This window comes from Bos indicus, chromosome 19, assembly GCF_029378745.1.
Source record: "Bos indicus isolate NIAB-ARS_2022 breed Sahiwal x Tharparkar chromosome 19, NIAB-ARS_B.indTharparkar_mat_pri_1.0, whole genome shotgun sequence".
Classification (NCBI taxonomy): Eukaryota; Metazoa; Chordata; class Mammalia; order Artiodactyla; family Bovidae; genus Bos; species Bos indicus.
This window is the reverse complement of record NC_091778.1, coordinates 38,113,047-38,125,120: the sequence shown is the minus strand read 5'-3', so window position 1 is coordinate 38,125,120 and position 12,074 is coordinate 38,113,047. Positions and strand designations below refer to the sequence as shown.

General features: G+C 48.0%; 1 protein-coding gene across 2 annotated transcripts in view; it reads right to left on the bottom strand.

The window, feature by feature from the left end:
- Positions 1 to 12,074, bottom strand: part of FAM117A (family with sequence similarity 117 member A) — a 42,361-nt gene that overhangs the window by 9,361 nt on the left and 20,926 nt on the right. The window contains exon 2 of one of the 2 annotated variants that reach the window (XM_070773301.1): positions 8,267 to 8,436. In XM_070773301.1, the coding sequence (XP_070629402.1) occupies positions 8,267 to 8,436 (170 nt within the window). Of the gene's footprint in view, positions 1 to 8,266; positions 8,462 to 12,074 lie in introns of both variants that reach the window. The other variant, XM_070773302.1, reaches the window with a different exon arrangement.

Here is a 12,074-nt window from a genome sequence, read left to right as displayed (position 1 = left end):
CACCATTTTCAGGACAGAGGTGGTGGCTCTGGGTGGTCTTCTCTCACCTGCACGTCGACCCCCAGGACGCTGCCAGCCCCTCTTATTCTTTCAGGCTTCTCCACTTGCACTGCCTCTTCCTACGTCCTCCAGGAAACTGTCCCTGATGAGCCAATGAGGACAACCTGCTCTTCACTCTCTTAAGACTTTTGCACGTGGATTATAGCCCCAGAAAGTCCAGGTGCTTCTCCCCAACAGTGAGGACCAGTTTTGTCCCTCTCTATCCCAACCAGGTCCAAATGAGCTTGAGTTCAGGAACCACTGGGATCCCCGATTCCCTCGCCATCTAAGAGCCCAGTATGGGCCCAGGTTCCTGTGAGTCTAATAAAAATACGTTACCAGACGAGACCCCATTAAGGAGTCATTAATTGGTAAGAGAGGAAAAAGCTCAACAGAGATGCCCTGCTCTCCATCCTGGACTGAAGCAGGAGACTTCTTGCAGAGAAGTGCCTCAAGCTTGTTCTGTGATGTTTCCCTGTCCACAGAGTGTTGGGGGCCCCAGTGTTCCCCTGAATATATGGCAGGAGGGATTTTCACAAAGCGGGGGCACCAGAATTCTGAAGTCAGCTCAGATGCCTGACGTCTCTTGGCTTTATCGCAGCTCCTTCTCCTAGCTCCTGCTCTGCCACTGTGAGAACCAGGCTCTCAATCCGCCATTCTTCCTCCCCCGCTGCGCAGAAGACAGAGGACCCAGGATGGAGGCAGGGGCAGTTGTAGACCCACTTCCTGAGCCCCTGCTGCAGGGGGGAAGCTGTTGACTCTAAGCATGAGGGAGAGGAGGACATGGTCCATCTCCCCCGCCAGCATCCCTACTTCCATTCCAAGGGAGGGCCCAAGGGGGAGGCTCCAGTGGAACCAGTTCCTCTCTAACTTCTTTGCACAAGCTGCCAAAACCATGAGGGCCTGGGAACCGTCTCCTCCAACAGATCCGCTGACCTCTCCCGAGAGGTTGTTGCAAACAGAAAAGGGGGAGGATAAGAGGGAACAAGCCCAACAACTCACCACCCAACAGCTGTTAAGAAGAGCTCAGTGGGGGCAGTCTGAGCGGGGCTGTGGGAGCAGGCTGCCCTGCACGACAGCTGCAGGAGAGGGGCCACAGGGGGCCGAGCCTCCCTGCCTCTTCCTTCTCCCAGCTGCCCACCCATCAGGAACTCTGCCGGGCCGTGCAAGACAGCCAGGGTGAGAGGACTGTCCCGACTCCTTTCCCTGAGACCAGCACCACAAGGGGGACCCTCCAGAGATGCATCCCCACCATCCCTTCTTCTGCAGAAGGGTGACCTCAGGCTGTACCCCAAAGCCTGAAGGTGGAGCTGGCTCTGACAGGGGAAACCAAGCAGCCGGTCTACTTCCAAATGCCCATCAGAGTTCTGGCAGACATAGCCTCAGAAAATCCCCACCACTGCATATACTGAAAAGAGAGGAGAAGCCCCCTTTCCCATAGCCCCCTGAGCTGGGCAGATGCACAAACGTTCCTCCTTACCAGGGCTCCAAGCCAAACCGATACATAACTAGGTCTGCTCATTAGGGCTGAACTCCACTCAAGCTTGCTGTCCCTGGAAAGGTGGCAGAGGCTGCGGAGGAGGGGCGACAAAGGCTCAGGTGTTGCCCGTTTCTCCTCTTCTGGGAAGACACTGCACCCACAGGTGGGTGGTGAGAAGGCGGTGAATCAGCCACCTTCAGGCTTGCCCCCGGGTCTACTAACATCTCTTGAGAACTTTTCAACTGCCTCTTTCTTCTGAAGTATGTGAGGGGGTGGAAGGAGAAGTGTAGGCCAGCGCTAGAGGCTAGAATGGATGTGAAAACTCACGGCAGCTGGGAGACTCTCCTCTCTCAGTCCTCTCTGTCCACCGCACCTCAGTCTGCTCAGCAGCATCTCCTGGCAACTACTGCCTACTCTGTAAACTGTGCTACTAAAGGCCATCGCTTTGCCTTAACACCCACCCCTTGCCACAGACATCACCATCTTACCCTCCACCCCAGGCTCTCTGTCATGCAGACAAATGTAGCTCCATCTCCTTTGTCTTTCCTTATCCCTTGACCTCTAAGCCTGGCGTCCCCAACTAAGACAGCACATTCTACCAGCTCTTTCCAGCCTTCCCATCAGGGGCCCTTCTTAACTGTCCACCTCACGTGGCCTGCTGCCCCCTCTGCATCTTCTCTGATCATGTGGGTTCAGGGCACATATCACATGTGCACTCAACAAAGAGTTACTGAATGCAAACTGTGTGTCAGGTGCTGGGGATATAACAACACACAACATGACAAAAATTCTCATCTCCTTTGAGTGTACATTCTAGTTGGAGGCACAGTTTAAACAGTGATAGGTAAAAGAGAAAAATACAGCAAAGACAGGAGATAGGAGGGACTTCCCCAGGGCTCTAGTGGTTAAAAATCCACCTGCCAATGCAGGGAACACGGGTTCAATTCCCTGGTTTGAGAAGATCCCACATGCCTCAGAGCAACTAAACCTGTGCACCGCAACTACTGAGCCTGTGTGTCTAGAGCCCCCATGCTCCACAAGAGAAGTCAAAGCCACTGCAATGAGAAGCCCACGCAATGTCACAACTAGAGGGGCGTCCCCGCTCGTCACAATTAGAGAAAGCCCGTGCGCGGCAACAAAGACCCAGTGCAGCCAAAGGTAAATAATTTTTTTTTTTTAAAGAAAGAGGATAGGAATCTTAGGTTGGGGAACATAACTTTAAATGTCAGGGAAGTCCTCGTTGAAAAGGGAGAATCTGATGAAAACATGAAGGAGGTGAGGAGTGAGCCGCGTAATATCACAGGTGACAGTGACCTACATGGAGGGAACAGCAAGTGCAAAGGTCCTGAAGCAGGAGCCAGTCTGGCAGGTTTGTGAGCGATAAGGAGATCGGTGTGGCTGGGGTAGAGTGAGCAAGGGGCAGAGTAGTAGGCGACATCAGTAGGTGTGACAGATTGAAAATGGCCCCCCAAAGAAATCAGGTCCTAATCCCTGGGGCCTGTTATTGTTACCTTATATGGGAAAGTGTTTGCAAATGCAATTAAGTTAAGGCTCTTGAGATGGGAAGTTTATCCTGGTGGGCCCTAATGCCATTAAAAGTGTCCTTATAAGAGGGAAACATAGACACTCACAGAAGAAGATGTGACCATGGAGGCAGAGAGTGGAGTGATGTGGCCACAAGCCAAAGAATGCTGGCAGCCACCAGAAGCTGGAAGATGCAAGGAACGGGTCTCCCAGAGAGCCTCCAGAGAGAGTATAGCCCAGCCAACACCTTGATCTTGGCCCAGTGGAATGGAATTCAGACTTTTGACTTTCAGAACTATGACAATAAACTTCCACCATTTTAAGCCACTAAGTTTGAGGTAATTTGTTACATCGCCTCAGGAACCTAATACAGTAGGTTATCCTGTGTTTGAAGCTGCTTACACACTGACCCTGAGTATTCTTCATTCAGGCAGGCATGTGCACAGGTGTGGGCTTTGGCCACTCCAACTGAACTGGGAGCATCAAGAGAGGGACCATGCCTTTGCCTTATTTCCAGTGCTCCTGGGTAGACAGGCTCCTCCTCTTGGGTCTCACCCCAGGTATCTAGTCCAAGGTTTCCTTGGAGCACAGAAAAGTCAAAGCTAAGGAAGGGTACTCTTCAAAGAGTGACCCTTTATGGCACAACAGGGGTCAAGCCAGGCTGTGTGACAGCACCGTAAGTAGCTGTTCCAGATGGTCTTCTGGAAGCAGGATAAAGCTTGAGCTCAGCAGGCCAGTCGTGTTTGTCAAAGGGACTCACACACTGGAACAGATTTATTTTAACACCCTGGCCTTGGGGAGCAGCTGAGAGAGAAGCAGGGCTACTTACTGGTCATGAGTGGCATCAGCCAACTATGCAGATGATGCTTGGATTATGCAAAACTGATGTGAGTTAGACCAAGGAAGCTTTGCCTGGGACTCTGAAGTCTAGGAGCAACATGTAGGAAAACTGGGTTAGGGTGAGGACAGCTTTCCAAACAACAGCCTGATCTAACAAGAGGGTAGGGGTGAGATGGAGCCAAAACCCCCCAGACTGGAACCTCTTTCTCTGCCCCACAGCCAACTAAGCTTCTGTCCAGATTCTGAGGCAGGAAGAGTCCTGGTCCTCGCTTTCTCCAGTGACCTTGGCTGGGCTCTGGGGACATAACCCTATGTGTACCTACTATGCGGATGTGCAGAGCAGCATGGTGCCTGGCCTAGTACAGATGCTCAGTAACTACACGGGGAGCTGAAATTCAGCAGGGAAGCCACCATTTGGGACTCTGGCCAGAAAAAGAGGCAGGGAGGGCTCTGAGGGTGGTCGGCCAGCCAGCACCAAGAACTCGAGCTGCAGAGTTAGAGTTCTCTGGTCCCTCAGTGTCTGCAACCCTCAAATTTTCCATCATGGACCCATTTTCAAATATTCTGAGCTGCCATCAAACTGTATACTGAACAACTGGTTCTGCTCACCAGTTTGGGAAACAGGCGTTGTGCCCAGACCCTCACAACCGCAAAAAAAGCCCATGATGAGCAGACTGAGTTGTGTGTCATCACCAAATGCTGAGGCACTGTGTTGGGGAAAAGAGAAGGACAGCACAGAGGTTGGGAAAGTCATAGAAAGGGAAAACAAAGAGAAAAAACAGGCTTTCTAAACAAAGCCTGCCACCTCTGCCCTGCTAGTCAAGGACTTAAGCTAATTTTTTCCCCAAAAGGTAACTCAGACCTAAAGGAAGGAAAAAGGTCTATCATCAGGGCATTTCCCCACATCACCTGGAGCCTGAAGAGGAAAAGGGGCTAGGGATGAGCAGGATGGGGCCAGGCGAACAGGCACCCAGGGTTGCATCTGTCTGCAGGATGAGAACACCAGTGGCTCCAACAGTCATCCCACTGTGGTAAGACCACTTCCTCCCTTCAGAAGACTCCCAGAAAGAAGGCAGGGGGCGATCGCCACCACTAGAATGTGCTGCCATTACCCGCCCAGGCCCAGCGCTAGGAGGGACTGGCCCACGGCACTTGGTGGCCAGCTCTGAGTGACCAGCTAACCTGGGGGAGGGCAGACTGACCTGGACAATCCTGGCAGAGTTTTCCGAGACATTAAGACACCTCCAGATGATGGTGACACCACAGAGGAGCCTTCCTAGTCCTCATTGATTGTGCCTTCCGTGTCCAGCACCCACTGCACCCAAGCTCTTCCTTACACCCACCATGCTGACCTCTGGGAGATCTGGTCATCTTGCTCCTGGAGCGCACCCTGGCTCAGAACATGAGCAGCTCCAAAGCCCTCCTTCCCGGATGACCACATTCACACCCCTTTAGAAGAACCAATTTCCCAAATAAGGTCCACCCACCTCTCTTCCTCACTTGTCCCAAATATCTGGGTAAGCTAGCTCTCTACATCAGACCACAAGTTGCCTGGGAACCACCCATGCTTCCTTTGTGCTTTCCTAAGGGCTTAAAACATGGCTAAACCCAAGGAGAGAATACTGGGACTGTTTGTAACCTGCTGTCTTCGAGAACTGAGAACTTTAACTCCATCTTCTGCCTTGGGAGAAGCCTTGAGGACAGTGTGTTCTCATGTGAAACTTGCAGGGTTCCTTCCTACTCCAGGGGTTTGGAGAGGGGAGCTTAGCTGCTTGGCCTACCCCATGACTATGGCTGCTGTCTTCATCGCAGGTCCTGCCCCAGGAGTGCCAGGGTGATGAGGTCTTCAAACACACACTCTGGTGGCTGGCTGGAGGTGTGTATGAGGAGGGGTGGAGGCAGGGGTGGGCGGCACAGCTAAGAGAGCAGAAGCGAGGGAGGTACTACACTGGTGTGGCTAGAAGACAGAGCACAGGAGGTAGGGGAGGGGGAGGCTGTCGCCCCTCGAGCTCAAAGGAATTAGGGGAAGGTGCTGGCGTCATCTATTTTTAGCAACTGCTGCAGTCCATGGGGTTGCAAAGAGTCAGACTGAACTGAACTGAAAGCTTTCAAGAACTTTGGTAGATCTGGCCTCACTACCTTCCCTCCACTCTTCACTACACCTCTTGTATCTCCCCCATAAAACCTCTCCCCCATCTCCAGTCCTTTCTAGGTGATGTAGCTGTGCTCCGTAGGGGAGGAGTACCAGTTACTTTGGGAGATGTCAGGAGAGGCTTTGGTTCCTGGTGTAACCCCGGTGTTGAAGAAGGTAGCTTGTGCCAGGCCAGGGTGCTTAAGCAGGAATTTGAATGGAGCCCAAAACCTAGAAGCAGAAAGTTCCCAGAAGGCCTGGAATGAAAGACGGGCCGAGCACATACTTGGGTTTGGATGCCTGTGTTGATCAGAATTCTCCCACCTCCTCATGCAGCCACAATATTGACAGGTTGCTAAGAGTTCCTCGAGGGCTGGAGCCCATCCCAGGGAAAGAGGAAAGCTGCAGAGCTCAGCCTTGCCAGACCCATGGAGGCGCATCGCTGACCTCTGTCTTGCTGTGGCAAGAAGCCCAGACTTGTTATATAAAAGATCTGGCCTGCAGCTGGAGCCTGAGCAAAAACACAGAGCCTAGAGTCCATGCCTCTAAATCTGGCCAGGGAACATCTGAGGCCAACCCTGCTCTGAGTTGACAAAGAGAACGCCATCTGAGGAGTGGGATGGAGGCTTCCTAGAAGGCGGAGAGCAGGAAATGACAGAGATAGGGATTCAGGGATAGGTGGGGTGTGTGGAAGCCCGCTGTCTGATGAAGCGGGTGTAATCATGAGCACATCTGAAGCAACCTCAAGTCCTGCTCCTCCAGGAAGCCCTCCATGACTAGACACATTACTTGAACTAACCATTCTCTCAAAAGAGAAAGGGATGTGTGCTCCAGGCCTGTGATGGGGAATCATAACCTATACTACTTGCCCTTTTCAGGGGATACAGGGAACTAGTGTCCAGGGCTCCCAGGAAGTAGGCCTATTTGGTCTGCTACCCAGAGCATACTTTACAGTCTGTTCCTAGATCTAAAAAGGGCCATCGATTTTAACTGCAAACTTTTGTTGCTCCAAGGTGGCGTATTCCTGTGAGAATGTCCCTCCTGTAAACTGTGCCAGACACTTGGCCACATCTCATCCCTTGGCTCCCGGTTTACTGGCCTTCATGGAACTGGCATCCAGACTCACCAAGGCCAAACCTTGTTCTCATTTCCTTGTTCTTCACTCTGACATGCCAAGAACAGCACTGGGCATTCAAACGTTCACTAATAACATTTGAAAATGGATCTCATTTAAAAAATAAATAAAAGGGACTGATGAGATGTGCTCAACAGAGGAGGACAGGGGAAGTGAGCACACAAAAGCCTTTTCCACTTGGCCAGCGCTCCACCTCCGATCAGGCGGGATGGGCACACTGCAGCGATTGCAAAGGAAGAGCAACTGGCCCAGCATCCCCCAGGATGTGGGCTGCCTCGCCTCTGAGCCTGTGTTCTCCCCGCCCTGTTTCCTCTTTCCTGAGAACAACTCATTTGTCCTGAAGTTGAACAGGAATGGGCTTAAACTGCATCAAAGGGAGAAGATTTGATTCTTAAAAACTTAACTCCTGAGAATGTCAAAGTCCTCAGTCAGACAAAGAAATATCTTTGTATAATTTCACACTTCAGACAATTTCTTGCTCAGGCTAATACTACTTTATTCAAAAACTGACCAATGAACCAGGTGATTGTAGAGATTCCTTTTAAGTTTAGGATTCTTAATGAAAAGAAAAACCCTGAAGAGGGGACCTGGGGTCCACAGGACTCAAATGGGTCCCCTAAAATCCCAGATAGGGCTGCTGACTAAGGAGCAACTCTCCGTTATCTGAGAACTTCCCAGTCCTGTTGCTCCAGTGGGATATATTCTGGCTCAACACATATTTTGACCACCTCTTCCAGTTGTGTGGGGAATGCATACTCAGCTGAATATTGGCTTGTTTTAGCAAGGTAAATCTCATTTATTAAAATCTAGGATAAATTCCAAAATCAACTCTTGTATATCCACACATGAATACTCAAAGACAAACAGTTTGCCTTCTCTCTCCCAACAGGTGGAATGCAAACTCATTTTCAGGTACATTTACAAAGAGAACTAAGCTGGTAAACATGAGATAATCAAAAGCTATATGTATATAGCTTTTCATGTATAGTGAATATGCATAGCCGAAACTGAGGACAAGTCACATAAATGATTGAGGGTTGATAAGTAGACCCAAGACCTTCTCAGTCACTCCACCACCCCACCCTTACCCTCACCCCATTAGAGAGAGCTTCATTACCTGGGTGGCCTTGTCATTGGTACAGCAGGTGAAGGCCCCATCAGCATCTCGTGGCCACTGGCCCAGAAGGTAGGAGCTGAGGATGGTGTCCAAGGAGAATGTACGTCGGACCTGGGGTGGCTGAGGCCTACACACTGGTTTTTCTGGGGCCACAGAACATGGGACGCTGGCTGGAAGAGAGCACAGCCCGTACACCTAGAGGTCAGCATGGAAGAAGCAGACGTGGTCATCAACTGTCTCTCTTTTAGGAAGCCTGGCTGAACTGCTGCATCTTCACTCACTTCCCTCCTACAGGAATCCGAAGCAGCCCATAAAAGCACATACAGCTTGACCAAAGCTCTCCTGACTTAACCAGCTGGTCTTTGTCACTGGAAACAATTTACACCATGTCCCTCTGGATGAGGGATTACTTTATATACGTCCTCTTTCTCCTGTTCCTAATGGACTACGAACTGTGAACTCCAGGTCTCCACACTGAGTTTCCCGAGAGAGGTCTGTTTCCCATCAATAAAAAAACAACTGGATGCTGGAAGTGGACAAAAACCAAGTTTTCCTTCATCTTTTGTTTCCTGCATCTTTTCTTCTTCCTTGCAGCTCTGATTGCAGGGTTCCTATGCACAAATTCAACCCAATTAACTGAAGGACACTTCCTGCTTCCTCCAAGACCATTAGCTCTGGGGAACCTAGGTGACTGAGACAAACAGAATGATGTAACTACTTTTATCTATCCAGGATCCAGGAGAATATCCCAGTCTTTTGGTTCTCTTCTCTGCCTCTGACCCCTGGCTAAACAGAACAAAAATAAACCAATTATAAGTCCACTCATTTTATTTTTACCTTGATTAAATCTTTCTGGGAGAAGGTAAAAGTTGAAACTGTTGATAAAATCTAAGAGTTGTAGAATCATCTGTAACTTTCAGTTATCTGAGTTGACCATGTCTTCCATAACCACATCCAAAACACACTACGGCCTTAAGCTCTACAAAATTCTTCCCTTTAAACAAAGCAAAATGCTTTCATATCTGTATTAATCTCTTGATAATTCATGTGTGCATTAATCACAGCAAAAGGAACTGGGGGCTATAGATATAAACTTGAAGAGCTTTATATTAAGAAGACACTAACAGGTTGGCAGTTCCTTAAAAAGTTAAATGAAGAATTACCATACAATCCAGCAATTCTACTTCTAGGTATATATACAAAAGAATTGAAAGGAGGGTCTCAAAGAGACATTTGTACCCACATTCATAGCAGCACTATTCACAACAGCCAAGAGGTAGAAACGATCAAGTGTCCACTGACAGATGAAAGGATAAGCACAATGTGTTCCAAATATACAAGAGAGTCTCAGAAAGGAATGAGGTTCTGATACCTGCTACACCACGAATGAAACTTCACAAAAGAACAAATATTACATGATTCCATTTAAATGAGGTACCTAGGACAGGCAAATTCACAGGGACAGAAAATAGAACAGATTACCAGGGGCTCAGCAGGAGAAGCGAATGGAGTATTATTATTATTTAATGGGCACAGAGTTTCTGCTCCCAGGTGGTGCTGGTGGTAAAGAACGTGCCTGCCAATAAACGGGACATAGAGACACTGGTTCAAATCCTGTACTGGGAAGATCCTCTGGAAGAGGGCATGGCAGCCCACTCCAGTATTCTTGTCTGGAGAATCCCACAGACAGAGAAGCCTGGCGTCTACAGTCCACTGGGTTACAAAGAGTCGGACATGCTTGAAGCAACTTAGCAGGCATGCACCAGTTTCTGCTTGGGGCGATGAAAATGTTCTGGAAATGGACAGTGGTGATCATCACACAACACTGTGAGTGTACTTAATGCCACTGAATCATAACCTTAAAATGGTTAAATGGGAAATTTTATGTTATGTGTGTCATGTGTGTGCAACTCTGTGACCCCATGGACTGTAGCCCACCAGGCTCCTCTGTCCATGGGATTTTTCCAGGCAAGAATACTGGAGTAGGTTGCAATTTCCTCCTCCAGGGGATCTTCTTGACCCAGGATCGAACCCGCGTGTCCTGAGACTTCTGCATTGGCAGGTGGATTCTTTACCACTGAACCACTTGGGAGGCCCCTATGTCTGTTTTACCACAACAGAAAAAAGAGAAACACTAGTAATACTGTCTACATTCTCCAAATCCATTTAAATATTTACACACATTTTACCGTGTGAAATGTAGTACATGACATAGTAATCAATATGAAATCTATTAATGATATTCTTCTTTGTTCTACCCATTTCATATACTCATTTTCAAGTATGAATGATCCACATATCTGTCATTTTTAAAACAGTGTATTAAAAAAGTAAAGACACCACTTTGCCAACAAAGGTCTGTATAGTCAAAGCTATCATTTTTCTAGTAGTCATATATTTCTCATAGTCATGTATGGATCTGACAGTTGGACCATAAAGAAGCTTGAGCATCAAAGAATTGATACCTTCAAACTGTGGTCCTAGAGAAGACTTGAGAGTCCCTTGGACTGCAAGGAGATCAAACCAGGAAATCAACCCTGAATATTCATTGGAAGGACTGATGCTAAAGCTGAAGCTCCAATATTTTGGCAACCTGATGCGAAGAGCCAACTCACTGGAAAAGAACTTGATGATCTTTCCCTCAATCTGGGAAAGATTGAGGGCAGGAGGAGAAGGGGGCAGTAGATGATGAGATGGTTAGATATCATCACCAACTCAATGGACATGAATCTGAGCAAACTCCAGGAGACAGTGAAGGACAGGGAAGCCTGGTGTGCTAAAAACCATGGGGTCACAAAGAGTTGGACACAACTTAGCAACTGAACAACATTTTACCAAGTTTATATACAGTAGTTTGCTTAACCACTCCCATATTATTAGATGTTTGAGAGGTTCCTCTCAATTTGAATATCATAAATATTACTGCATGGATAACTTTTAGTCTCATATCTAATTCCTTTTGTCTCAGTTTTTATCTAATTCCTTTTGTCTAATTCCTATAGTTCTAGATCATTTCCCTCAGCTATCATATATGTACTCATTTAAAAGAAATTAAAAATGACATAAAAATGTGGGAACTTCCCTGGTGGTCCCGTGGTTAGGACTCCATGTTTTCACTGCTGTGAGCCCAGGTTCTCAGGGAACTAAGATTACAGAAGTCACATGCCGCCACAACAAAAGATAAATTAAAAAAAAAAAAAGTAGTGCAAAGAAATATGTAAATAAACAAGCAAAGAGCTTCAAATCTCAATACCCAGAGATCAATTCAGTTCAGTTCAGTTGCTCAGTTGTGTCTGACTCCTTGTGACCCCATAGACCGCAGCATGCCAGGCCTCCCTGTCCATCACCAACTCCCAGAGTCTATCCAAACTCATGTCCATTGAGTCAGTGATGCCATCCAACCATCTCATCCTCTGTCGTCCCCTTCTCCTGCTTTCAATCTTTCCCAGCATCAGGGTCTTTTCAAATGAGTCAGTTCTTCGCATCAGGTGGCCAAAGTATTGGAGTTCAGCTTCAACATCAGTCCTTCCAATGAACACCCAGGACTGATCTCCTTGCAGTCTAAGGGACTCTCAAGAGTCTTCTCCAACACCAGAGTTCAAAAGCATCAATTCTTCAGCACTCAGCTTCAATGATAATACTATGAGATATACATCCTTGGGGGCCTTGCCTTCTGTGCAGTGTGTGTATGCATATATTTCAAAATAAAAATGGGATTATACTATACATATTATTTTGCAGTGTTTTCACCTTATAAACACCTTTCCAAATCAATATACAGTGATCTCAACACATCATTTTAAATGAC